Genomic DNA, 12,638 nt, shown 5'->3' with positions numbered 1-12,638 from the left:
TTCCTGTGTTAGTTGTTTAATTTTTTCCTCAATGTTTTTTTCTGCTTGCAATTCCTGTTTCTTCTTGTAGGAGGAGTATGATATAATTTTTCCTCTGATTACTGCCTTCCCAGCTTCCCATATTAAAGATGGAGATAAATTTGGAGAGTCATTATCTTCAAGAAAGTTTGCCCACTCCCGTCTCACCATTTTGTCAAAGTCTGAGTCTTTAAGTAAAGAGATATTAAAGCGTCATGTTGGGGACCGTTTATGGATGGTTTCTATTTGCAGATTGAGTGATATTGGTGCATGGTCGCTGATAATGATCGGGTCTATTTCTGTGGTAATTTTTTGTGAGATGGAGTTATTTAAAGGGACATTGTGTAATATTTTCAGTTGTCTATTGGCAAAAATTGATGTCTGCATTCATAAATATGTCATCACTGGTGTACTGTTACCTCCACCAATAATCTGACTTATTCTTGTAAAAGGAGGATTTCAGATTTGTTTGTACATTGTGCGGGTAAGTCGTCTGTGGGGTTCCATTACGTTTCGCCATCTTGAGAATACACCTACCAGCAAGGGACATACAGCACCGCCTTCGGTGAGAGCCAGGCCAGCACTGCGTGACTGAGGAGCCGAAGGAGAGGAGCAAGAGGTGCTTCGCTACTACCCTGGCAAATTTGAAACAAAGTCCCACTCTTTGAGCATAATGCAGGATCATGTATATGCAGCATCATGGGAGACGGAATCCTTGTCGCCAAGAAAGCGCAAAAGGGAATAGAAAAGGCAGCGTGACCGGCGAATTTAAAAAAACGAAGGCCCACATCGGGGTAGCCTTTCCCAGGTAGAGAGAGCTGCTGAGGGAGAATGGTAATGCAATCACAGGCCAGCGCCGCTGTTGGCTGTTAGCCGCTGTTAGCGGCCAGTCACTAACAGCCTCATCCCTCTCCTCGCATCACTGCGCCGCTGTTAGCAGTTAGCCGCTGTTAGCCCTGGCCTGTGACTGTATTACCTTTCTCCTTCAGCAGCTCTCTCCACCTGGGAAAGGCAACCCCAATGCTGACCCTTGTTTTTTTAATTCGCCGGTCACGCTGCCTTTTTGATTCCCTTTTGCACTTTCTTGGCGACGAGGATTCCGTCTCCCGTGATGCTGCATAATACATGATCCTGCATTATGCTCAAAGAGTGGGACTTTGTTATGCGGCAGCAGTGCCGCTGGCCACTAACCGCTGTTAGCGGCGCAGTAATGCGAGGAGAGGGATGAGGTGTGTGAGGTTGAGCCACTTGTCAGTTGTCAAAGGACAAGACGTGATTGGTTTGTTTCAATTTACATCCGCCCCAACAGTCCTACGTTGTAAACACAGCCGGCATGGTGAGGAGGGGGTTTGTCAACTCGCGTCGCGTGTGTCTGTGTAGGAGCCTGAATGAATACTCCATGTAGTATCGGATGACATGGTTTCATCAGTGTTATCATAGCTTTTTGGTACACAGCGGCTACAGTTGTTGCAATACGTGTTTGAAACAGTGAGGCGCTAGAGTGCACCATCTGTTTGAATACAATATATGATTTCAACCTTAGATGGGAGAAATTCCTACACACTGTGGCTTTAAGAGAAAAAAGTCAATTCTTGAAAATGAGCGATGCACAGGAGAGAAGAAAGTATATTCCCTCTTCGATGGGTAGAAAAATATCTGTTTTCAATTTTGTGACAAAGTCCATCTCCATAAGCCATTTCTCCATTTCCATAAGCTCTATCACTTATGGAAATAAGGAACTCCGGACGGCACTCTGTGAGAAGACTCCACTCACAAATATCCGCATGGGACTGAGCTTGAAATGCAACGATGCCAGTGTGTATTTCCAAAGCGCTGTCAATCACAAAGGGGTTCAGCCTTTTAGACAATTCCTCCAATCATCATGCATACACCAAGCGTCCTCTCCCGCCTACGGCTCCATTAGGTCCCAGGGAAGCTGAGCCTCCCTGGAAGTGACGATGTTGTCGCATTTATCCAGTGACCGTCTCGCTTTGCTGCATGAAAAAAACCTGCTCAGCGCTGTCTCATAGGAATGCTTGGAGGCTCCGCGTCCACCGTGCTGACACGAGAATGTATGACAGGGAGGTCGCGATTGATAACTGGTTATAAACAGCTGACGTTTGAACATCATAGTCGTGATATGAAACGCATTCTAGCGCACGTTTAATGCAATGTAAATTGTTATTTTAATGTAAATTCAATCGTGCATATTTGACCATTTCTTCTATGAAATTTTAGGGGAATTTCAGCCTCCCTTGTTGTCTCAAAGCAATCGCCACTGCATTAAACTATGCCAACGTTAAAGGACAGCTTTTTCGTCAGCGTCTGATGCCACAAGTCACTGCCCAAGTGCCACATTTCAAAGACTTTGCAGTGTGACCAGGTTGTTCTGTGATGTCGTTTTAAGAAACACCTGGTTGCTGTCACCACAAACACAGCTGGAAATGTGGCAACGTCGTCTTAAAAAAATACTCCACTGTTGTCACCACAACCACCACTGGAAATATCTGACATAGCCTTAAAAAGTATCCGATTGTTGTTGCCACAGCTACTGCTAGTTATGTGCCATTGTTTCCTTTAAAAGTTTCAGGTTGTTGTCGCCACAACTACCGCTGGAATGTGCCAACATTGCCTTTAAAAATACCTGGTTGTTCCTGCCATAACCACAGCTGGATAAATGCCACTATCACCTTACTGTTGTCGCCACAACCACTGCTGGAAGTTTGCCGACATCACCTTAAAAAATATCCAATTGTTGTTTCCATAGCCATTGCTAGATATGTGCCAGTACAGCCCTAAAAGATATCTGTTTTTTGTTGCCACAGCCAGTGCTAGAAATGTGCACGCTGCATTTCGTTTTCTACAGTTACTTTGGTTGTTCGACAGTCCTAACTAACGTCATCATTGGAATAGCACAGAATAAACAAACACCGCTCCTAGGCAGTGGACTTGGACATAATACATTCACCTGTGTGAGGGCAGTTGGGTGCAGAGGTACAGCACTTTGTGAAATTACATGTTACCCGACTCAAAGGTATTTCTTTCATCAGTAAAGTGTGAGTTACACACATAATATATAGTTATCAAACTCATCAGGCATTAGTTCAGGCCTCTCTCCGAGGTCATTGATTGTTATCAGCTGTTTCATCTACGCTTCACAATCACTGGCTCATTTTCCAGCTGTGTGGCCGACTGTCAGCTGATACTCTCACGTCATTGCCATTTGCTGCCGCAGCTTCGTTATTTCACCTCTCTTTATTTGCTATGAATGGACAATTCCTTGACGCAAGTGTCTCTGACTAAACTGAGTGTTGCTCATTTTCTGAATATTAGTGATGTTGTTGGATCAGATCAGATGAGAAGAGATTAATGCAGTAAACACTGTAAAACAAAGAAGTAGAAACTGTGCCTGCAGCTATCTGATCATTTGTTTTATCCAGCTCTTTCAGTGTGTTTATTGTGTTTTGTTTTTTTTTTGGTTTCCTATCTTATCCCTGATTTTAACGTTAGCAGGATGCGACGTGTGAGCTGTAATTTCTTTTAACTATGTTTGTGGGGTTGCAGCAAACAGAAAGTTTGCACAAAGAGATGAAACAGACTAACAATGAACGCTCCAACTACTTGAGAGAAATGCTGATTACTCTCAGTTGGATTTAAGATGAGTGGCAACTAGCATTCATTCAATGTCGGTTCAGTCAAAGTGGTTCCCTCTTGATGATCGAGTCCACCAACTTGTAAAACGTGTCATTGATGTTGTTTTGGGCCTTCAGATTCTGTGGAGGGAGGGACAGCGGAGTGGGGACGGAGGAAGAAAAGAAGGGTATTTGGAACAAGCACTGCTGGTGAGTCGCCAAGACAACTGATTTTCGTCTTATCTTCCCCCTCTTCTTCATCTTGTTTACTTGCTCTGTGTGTCACTGTCGTTTTTCTGTCTGTTTCCCTTCACATTTTCATAATCTATGAGTAATGAGTTGCTTGGAATTGTTAGGTGGGAGAAAATGATAAGAGCAAAACTTAATCCATGACTGTTTGACAGCCTGTGCTAGATTTAATGACGCACTTCATGAGTAAAAATAGGAGAGGGAATATCTGAAATGTAATGAAGAACATGGTTCTGTCAATAATATGATAGCATCAGTTAATGGTTACTCACTCATATTAAAGGTATACTATGCAGGATTGTTAGTTACATGCTGGCCAGCAAAAGTGAAAGTAAAAGCCAATCCCAAATTCCCTCGTTTGTCATTCCCTCTCGCTTTATTTGCATTTTTATGGTGCTGTGTCTTTAACCAGTGCTGCTTATGGTCTCACTACCTTTTTATAAAGCCCCCGCTGTGGGGGTACACACCCATAAAATGTCTCAAACACACAAAATAAGGAGAAAATATAGGTAGGGGGCAGAGCCTCTGCAGAAAAATACACTGTCACGAACTTCTAATAGGTCATAGATGATGACTGAGAGGGATTACTTCTGTATGAGTCAATACATTGACATGTATTTTGCAAGTTCACTTGTTTGCTATCCCCTTGAGAGTCACACAAGACGACCAATATCAGTTTAATCTCCTCATCTCAATTCAGAGATGCTAGAGACGATGTGTGTTAAAGGTCCAACATGACAGATTTAGTGGCATCTAGCTGTGAGGTTGCAGATTGTAGCCAACTGAAACTTCTCCCTTGTACCAAATGCAAATGGCCCTATCTAGAGCCAGTGTTTGGTTTGTCCGTTCTGGGCTATTGTAGAAACAGCATGGTGAACTCCATGGTAGAGGACCCACTCCCTGTGTAGATATAAACGGCTCATTCTAAGGTAATGAAAACCCAACAATTCTGATTTTCAGGTGATTAGAAATGAATGAAAACATACTATACAGTATATCCCATTCCTGGGGAGAGGGGGTAGCAACACAACTCCACCTAATGGAGGCTTACGGCGCCCCAGATTCAAACGTCCAAAACACATAAATGAAACTACAAAATATCTCCATACTGCTCGTCCGTAGTGATCCAAGTGTCCTGAAGCCCCGACATAAAAAGTTGTTTGGAAAAACATCATTTGAACTCTGTTTTTAGCCTCATTGTAGCCTGTAGCTCTAACTGCCTCTCTGTTAGGGCTGTCAAAATTGCTCAAAAATGACGTTCGAATATTCCTTCTAAAAATAACTCATAGGTTCGAACCATTCAAATTTTTTTTTTTTTTTTGCATTATGTCCACAAGAGGGCAAACTAATACAAGGAAACATACTTCTATATGTATTAATACAAGGAAACATAACTACCTGTAGGTATTTTTATTTCAACATAAATGTCTTTGAAAACATTTACATACCTACACATTAAAACACATAAAACAATTATCTATAACATTACGTTATAAATGACCGCGGACCTCTCGCTCGCCCCCCCTCTCTGACCCGTCAGGCTACGAATAGCCTCGAAGCGCCGAGAAGCGAAGCCAGTTTCCTTTCGGTGCCCATGTTAAGCAATTGTGTCATCCACACCGGTTGCGCCGCGCCGCGCAGCTCTGTGGCCGCTCCCACCTCCCAGTCACAAAGAGGACAGCTGCGGTGGTGTTTTTTTTTCCCCTCCACAATCGAATATCAATTTTCACATTCGAAGGTCCTTTTTTTTTTTTCAAATTCAAATTTAAATTCGAATTTAGAATATTCGTTGACAGCCCTACTCTCTGTACACCGTGGTCATGTGTGTGCGCTTGTGCGAGACCGTGAGACATGGGCACCGCCTTCATGTGTGTTCACTTGCTTTCACTAGTCTCGCGCGCAAGGGATGTGAGGACCTCACCCACACACTGTGCCAAAGAAAAAAAAAGCAGGCAGAGGGCCTCGAAACATTATTTTAGACTAAAAAACTTGCATAGTGTACCTTTAACTTTAACTAAAAACTTTGATACGTTTTGCGAAATAAATCAGTACATCCAAAAGAAATCAGAAATCCCTTTCACACAAACACTTGTCTCAATGGTACTGCAGGTTTTTATGTAGTAATTAGTAAAATCTTGTCAGCCAATATCCTCCCTCTTAATCATACTGTAGCTGCACCAGGCATTTTGCACACTAGTGGCCCCAAGTGGTCTCTGCTTATTTAATTTCCAGAGTGTGAAAGACTTCATCATGCAGGAATAATGCAGGTTGAAGTCCCACTCCTCAAACATGCTGAAACATTCCCGTTATTGTTGCTGCGCATCTAACAGTGACTCTACAGCATGTCCATTTGTAGGTTGTAACCCTTTTTATTTCTCATGTCACAGCAGACCGCTGCCTGGAGCCGATGTCAGAGGGGTTCTGCTCAGAATACGTCCTGCTCTGGTACTTCCACCCTCGCTCTGGGGAGTGCAGGCCATTTGTGTACAGCGGTTGTGGTGGCAACAGAAACCGGTTCTCCTCGAGACAGGAGTGCCAGAGCTGGTGTGGGATGGAGAGGAGTGGTAGGAGGAGGCATCTAGATCATAGATGAAACTGTAACAGCAAATCTGATAAGTAAGAAATTCATCTTTTGGAAATGGTTGTAGAGTATGAATTGGAAGATCCTCTATCTATCATACTAATAAAAATGTATTTACACTCCCACAGGTGCCTCATCCTGGAGAGAAACTAGCAACCACAAACGAGAAAATAATTTCTGTACATAACTTTGTAAAATGGATTTATTTATATATTTTAGCAGCTGTTTCTTAATTTGTTTTATGGACAAAATGTTGAAAATCAGAATGTGAATGTTAAAAATGTTTTGTAATTTTTATAGAGATGTTTTTAGAGATTTTAAATGTCGAAGAGATTTTAAATGTCAAAAGTGATCAGTATTCACACTACTGAAAATTAAATCTGTCTTTTCTGTTATGTCTTTGTTGTGCTCATCTCTTCTCTCTCCATCTCCAGAGTCTCTTTGCGTAACGCTCAGTCACCTCTCATATGTTTTGTCAATCGCACTGCATCCTGTGCGGTGAGAAAAATAAGACGCCGGTAGCTGATTGCCTGCTGCCACCTCCGCTGCTGCATATGTTCCTTTGGCAGGGGGTGTTATGGGTCAGGCTGGGAGCCAGATGAGGGCCAACAGGGGAGATCAGGCAGAGACTGTTTCAGAGGACTCTCCATCAGACCCACACAGTGGTAGCAGGGGATTCCTGCGTGGGTGTTGATGTGGGGGTTAGCACGCATTCAGGGTTTTTTTCTGGCAGTGTGATGCGTGAAAATGCACGACACAACTTTGATTCTCAGTGTGTCTGTGGATGATGTTTTTTAACAGGATGCTTGTCGTCAGTGCAACGTGCTGCACCAGCTCCACCACCAGGTTTCTTAAACTAAAGGTTGCTCACTGAAAATAGTCTGACAATATTTAAAGCAGAAAATTCATTCGCTTCAAAGTGACGGATGAGTCTCTCACCAACGAGGCTTCAGAGGCTTTCTCTACATTAGTCACGATTCTGCTCTGTAACGTACTCCCACATGTGAAGATGCTTCATAGAGCTGTAAGACATAGTTAACGCAGTCCACAGTGACAGGCTGTTCTCGCTGAACCACACCCCCTGCCAGCGACAACTAGTCAAGACCTAAGACAGATGCCACACTGCGGAAAAAGCAATTTAAAGGTACAGTTCATGCCACAATCAAAAGTACATATGTTTTCTCTTCGCTGTAGTGCTGTTCATCAGTCTAGATTGTTTTGGTGTGAGTCATCATGTGTTGGAGATATCGTCTGTAGAGATGTCTGCCTTCTCTCCAACATAATGGAACTAGATGGCACTCGGCTTGTGGTGCTCAAAGCTCCATAAAATACATTTGTGTCTTTCCAGATATCATGACCTGGTAACTCAAGATAATCCACAGAACTTTACTGCTGCTCTCTCAGTTTGGATGAGCAAAGGAGAAGTTGATAATGCGGTGTCTAAAGCATTACTGTGACGCCCTAGGTCAGATGGCTAGTTAGGGGCCCAGGGTCAAGAAAATACATATGGTCAGGGTCAAGAGGGTATTTATGGCCCAGGTCAAGGATTGGTGAAGTCCAACTAGGATGTCTCTCTGTCGTCTGTTTATCTTTGTCTCACATTTCACAAAAACAACCAAGCTATATAAGCAGGGTAGTTGGGGCTGTTATTCAGAGCAGTTCATATTGGCTTCGAACCCTCTCTCAGGCATCCTAGGAGCTTGATTTGATGCTGTACTTCTTGTAATAAACCTTTCTATATACAAGCAAGACGGTGTCAGCGGAGTCTCCTTCATCACCTTCACATCATCGTTATTTAATAAACAACAATAACTCTAAATGTTTTTTCAAAGACTAAGCCAAAAAGTCGCCATTGCATCACCACGGGCTTGTGTGTCTGCTACCTCCTACAAAGCACCTCAACTGAACGTCATCTAAAGCAGGGGTTCCCAACTGGTCCAGCCACGGGGTCCAGATTTCTCCGTAGTCATTAGTTCAAGGTCCACACAGTTCAATATATTCAGCGACAATGGTCGACAATGAAACAGTCTTTCGGCAGGATTCGATGACATAGCTTCCTTGAAGTTCTTCTATCCAAGGATCCTTCCTCGACTTTGTGAAGCGCCATCTGTCAAGTAGCTGTCCGTTAGTCACTCACTCTACAGCAGGAAATGGCACTAAAAGCTCTGTGCTGGAAAATAACTGTACTTCAAAATAAAGTGCGTTTCACTTGGGGTCTGTTCAGAATGTGACCAAGTGTCTGAGCCCTATTTTAAAATCACATTTTGCTGCCCCATTGCATCCTTGTATGCACTGCAATACACAGCAATACACAGAACGCTAGCATAGTGTCAGCTAACTAAGCTAAATAACACAGTACCACAGCTAAAAACAAACCATATGATTGGTTGACGCCTCACTGCGTCATTTGAGTGCTGGAAAACGTTGAGGCCAACTCACTTTGTTTGTAGCACGTCGCAACCATCAGCAGCGACTAGTGGCGGGCGTCACTTTGTAGCTTCATGCCATCGGCTTCCATTGAAAATGAACTGTAGTCTGTTGCTGTGTCATTTGTAGTGTGAACAGAGCATAAGTGGTCAAAAACTCCACAGGATGTCCTTAAGTATTTCTTTAAAACATTAAATATTTATGACTCAAGGCAACAATTGAATTTGTTAGAAAAGGGTTTTGAGTTTAACACTCAAAACTCTGCCCAGCTAAACTGTGTGGGTGTTGCTAAACTTTCCTTGGTGCAGAAAAATACCTGATATCATCTTTTTCCAACTGAGCCCCGCCCACTTTAAACATGTCATGAAGTGACCAAAATTCCATTAACTGTCGCTGAACATTTTGTGTTAAAGGAGGAACCCAACGCTCAAAAAAGTTTGTTTCCATCATTACAGAAGTGACAGTATTTCAGCTTATTGGTAGACATTTACTTGTCAAAAGTAAGACTCAGTACCAGACTTTAAAATGTGTGGACACACCTCAGCTGAGCAAAAGGCCTTAAAATAGAAATGAGTTTTTAACACATCCTATTTTAGGAGACTAACAACAGCATAACCCAGCATAGTAATGAAGAGTGATTTTTCCATTGGACTTGAAGAGGAGCAATTAATTCCATTTCAGGGATCAATTGCGGAGCAGGAGCAGGAGTGGGAGGACATCTTATTGCGCGGCGTGTCACAGTCTGAGATAACTCCAGCTGTGAAGAATTACATGTCATATTAATCCACCCTACATTGAAGTTGCTCATTAGAGCTTGACCCGACACCCTTTGATCCTCTCGCTCCTGCCTTCGTGGCTTTGACATGGTTATGTACATCACTGCAGGGGGCTCCCGTGGTGTGTGTTGCGTGTTCCCTTAAAGTTTTAATTAAAACACAATGTTCTCTGGATCCCAGGTGTCCGTGTACTTTTTAAAGTATATAGGCATACATACAGCGTGCTAATCATACTGCATCCTGGGAAGAACTTCGTGAACCCTCAACACATCACACTGACTGCTTACTTATTGCTTTATACTGAAAGAGGTGACAATGTACCTGATGTTCATTTCAGCAGTGCTGGGGAGTAGCTAGTTACATCTAAATCTTTAACATTTCAACAGTAACCTTCTGTGTGGTTACTGTTGTAACCAGTGTGTTTCATTACCATGTTTGAGGTGCCATGCATGAGTGAATAATATCAGGAGAATTATGCCATTATGTTTTTTAATTGGACCTGCACTTGACCAAAAAATATATTTCTATGTAATCTGTAACTTTCACTTTTCGTATTTCAATTGTAGCATGAGAAAATTGGTTAAAACATGTGATACCGCTTTCTATTAAGCCACCTGTTAAAATGGGTTTAAAGGCTAATGACTTTATTAATGGATAAAGCAGAAATAAGTCTGAGGAAGAGCCGTTATACAGCATTGAAATCCCTCCAATGGCAGCTGCTCGGTGTGCAGATGTATTCTGTGCTGCTGCTCCTTTCCCCTCCCTTGTAGATCTGCCCAGGTGTGCTACATTACTTAACGAGGTGCAGTGCACCTGGCGTGGAGGACGTGCTTAAGAGCTCCTGTGCTGCACCAGAGGAGAGAGGCCTGTGGTCCTGCTGCCTCTCAGCAGCCTGGGATTATTTTGTTGTCTTGTTTGCGTGTTTTATTGCTTAATATATCCCATGGATTAGGGAGTTTTAAAGATGTCCTATGTGGTTATTTTAGGTCAGTGGTGGAGTTTTGTTTGGCCCATAGGGCGTAACAAGATGTGTTTATATCTACTTAAGCACCCACTCCATTTACTTTTTTTAATTTATTTATTTACTTTTACTAATGCCCTTTCTATCAGTCATTAATAGAGACACTTTGGGGTTGTTCCTGGTTGTGAAAATTCCCTTTGGCTGTACTTAATTCTCTTTCTCTTTCTCTTTTAGGGCCTATAGGAAGTGGTACCAAAATTTGACTTCAGCTAACAATTATTTAATTTTTAAATAGAGCTGCAACAATTAATCACTCAGATCTTTTCAAGAAAAAAGTAAAAATTCTGTAATTCCAGCTTCTTGGATGTGAATATTTTCTGGTTTCATTAAACTGGTTTTCTTTTACGTTATGGACAAAACAAGACATTTTAGGACGTCATCGTGGACTTTGGGAAACACCGATTGACATTTTTCACCAATTTCTGACATTTTATAGATCAAACAACTAAACGATTAATCTAGAAAACAATTGACAGATTCACTGACAGTGAAAATAACCATTAGCTTTATGTGCAGATTATTTTCTTGATAAACTGATCAATAGTTTCTCAGTCAATCATCAGGAAATAGTCAAGAGTGTTTCTCACGTTTTGAAGTAATGTATTTAAATAGCTTGTTTTATTCAACCGTCATTTCAACCGAAATATATTTATAATATAATTTATAATTTACCGTCATGTAAGACAAAGAAAAGCTTTAAGCCCTCAAGTCTGAGAAGCTGGAAACAGCAAGTGTTTGACAAATTTGACTTCAACATGACTAAAAACAGTTTACTGATTTCAAAATAGTAGCCAGCAGATTGAATTGTTAAACAAGGCGACTAATTTTATGTGAAAATATATGACAATAAGGGTGAATGGGTTAATGCAATGGTGGAAATAGCATCTTATGACTGTATGCTCAGTAGAATAAATGGCGATCAGGAGAAAGCAGTATCTCTTTGGGACCGGTTCTAGACTCATATCAAATTTGAATACAAGCCTACATGATTATGAATTTGCTCTGTGACTATGTGACCCTGTAGAGTGATGTATGAGGACATCTGTGTTATTGTTTGTTGGTTTGTTTCCTTTCAGACTTGTTTGTTAATTTTTCTTTACACAGTGGAGTCCACCTCCATATTATAAAAAAACAACCTTGTATTCATGTATGCCCCGCAAATAATACATGTATACCATTTACCAAGCCTTTCAAACCAATAAAAACTTGAATAATATATAAATAAAAATAGTAGCCAAAAGATTGATTCGTTAACTAAGGCAACAATTTTTGTGTGAAAATGTATGACAATAAGGGTGTAGGTTTTGTCTCAACATTGGGAGGGACACATATAAAAGGGGTCCTACGCCAGAATATTTTGAGCATCAGACAATTTTAATGTGGAGTAACGTCACAGTCTTGATTTTTAAGCTTTAACCACTGGTTTTTACCTTCTTTTATCTCTCCTGTTCATTTTATTCAGTTTTATTTATTTACATATTCACTCTCTTTATATTCTATGGAGTTTTAAACATCTTTTTTTGTTAGTTTGTTCTGTTTTGGTTGGTTTGCTTTTTTAATATTTTATTGTCTTGTGTCTGTGTCGTTCCAATTTTGCCATGTGAAGCACTTTGGGCTGAATAAATAAAGTTGAGATGGGTTAATTTCCTGCATTTTGGTGAATTTTTATGCACTAGATTGTGCCTTCTGCATCATTTTATTTCGTACATGTCACTAATTTTGTCACGAATAAGGTCCTCTGCATATGTTTTAAATATTAAGGAGTACATGCCCCCTGTGTCCCCCCAAAATCTACACCTATGCATGAGGATAGGTGGACAGTTTTTCATGAAGGTACAGAAATATATGTCAGTAAACAATACATCTTTGACAGAGAAAATGAATTCAATAAGTGGTGGTGTCTTTATATAAAATATTTTATTTTTTATTATATA

General features: G+C 41.2%; 1 protein-coding gene across 5 annotated transcripts in view; it reads left to right on the top strand.

The window, feature by feature from the left end:
- Nucleotides 1-6,875, top strand: part of col7a1l (collagen type VII alpha 1-like) — a 106,922-nt gene extending 100,047 nt beyond the window's left edge. For 4 of the 5 annotated variants that reach the window (XM_078165083.1, XM_078165084.1, XM_078165081.1 and 1 more), the window contains 3 exons: nt 3,789-3,860; nt 6,287-6,515; nt 6,609-6,875. In XM_078165083.1, coding sequence (XP_078021209.1) covers nt 3,789-3,860; nt 6,287-6,492 — 278 coding nt within the window. In that variant the 3' untranslated portion in view covers nt 6,493-6,515; nt 6,609-6,875. The remainder of the gene's footprint in view (nt 1-3,788; nt 3,861-6,286; nt 6,516-6,608) is intronic. The other variant, XM_078165082.1, reaches the window with a different exon arrangement.
- Nucleotides 6,876-12,638: the final 5,763 nt, after the last annotated feature.

Source organism: Epinephelus lanceolatus, chromosome 23 (assembly GCF_041903045.1).
Source record: "Epinephelus lanceolatus isolate andai-2023 chromosome 23, ASM4190304v1, whole genome shotgun sequence".
Classification (NCBI taxonomy): domain Eukaryota; kingdom Metazoa; phylum Chordata; class Actinopteri; order Perciformes; family Serranidae; genus Epinephelus; species Epinephelus lanceolatus.
This window is presented reverse-complemented; position numbering and strand designations above follow the sequence as displayed.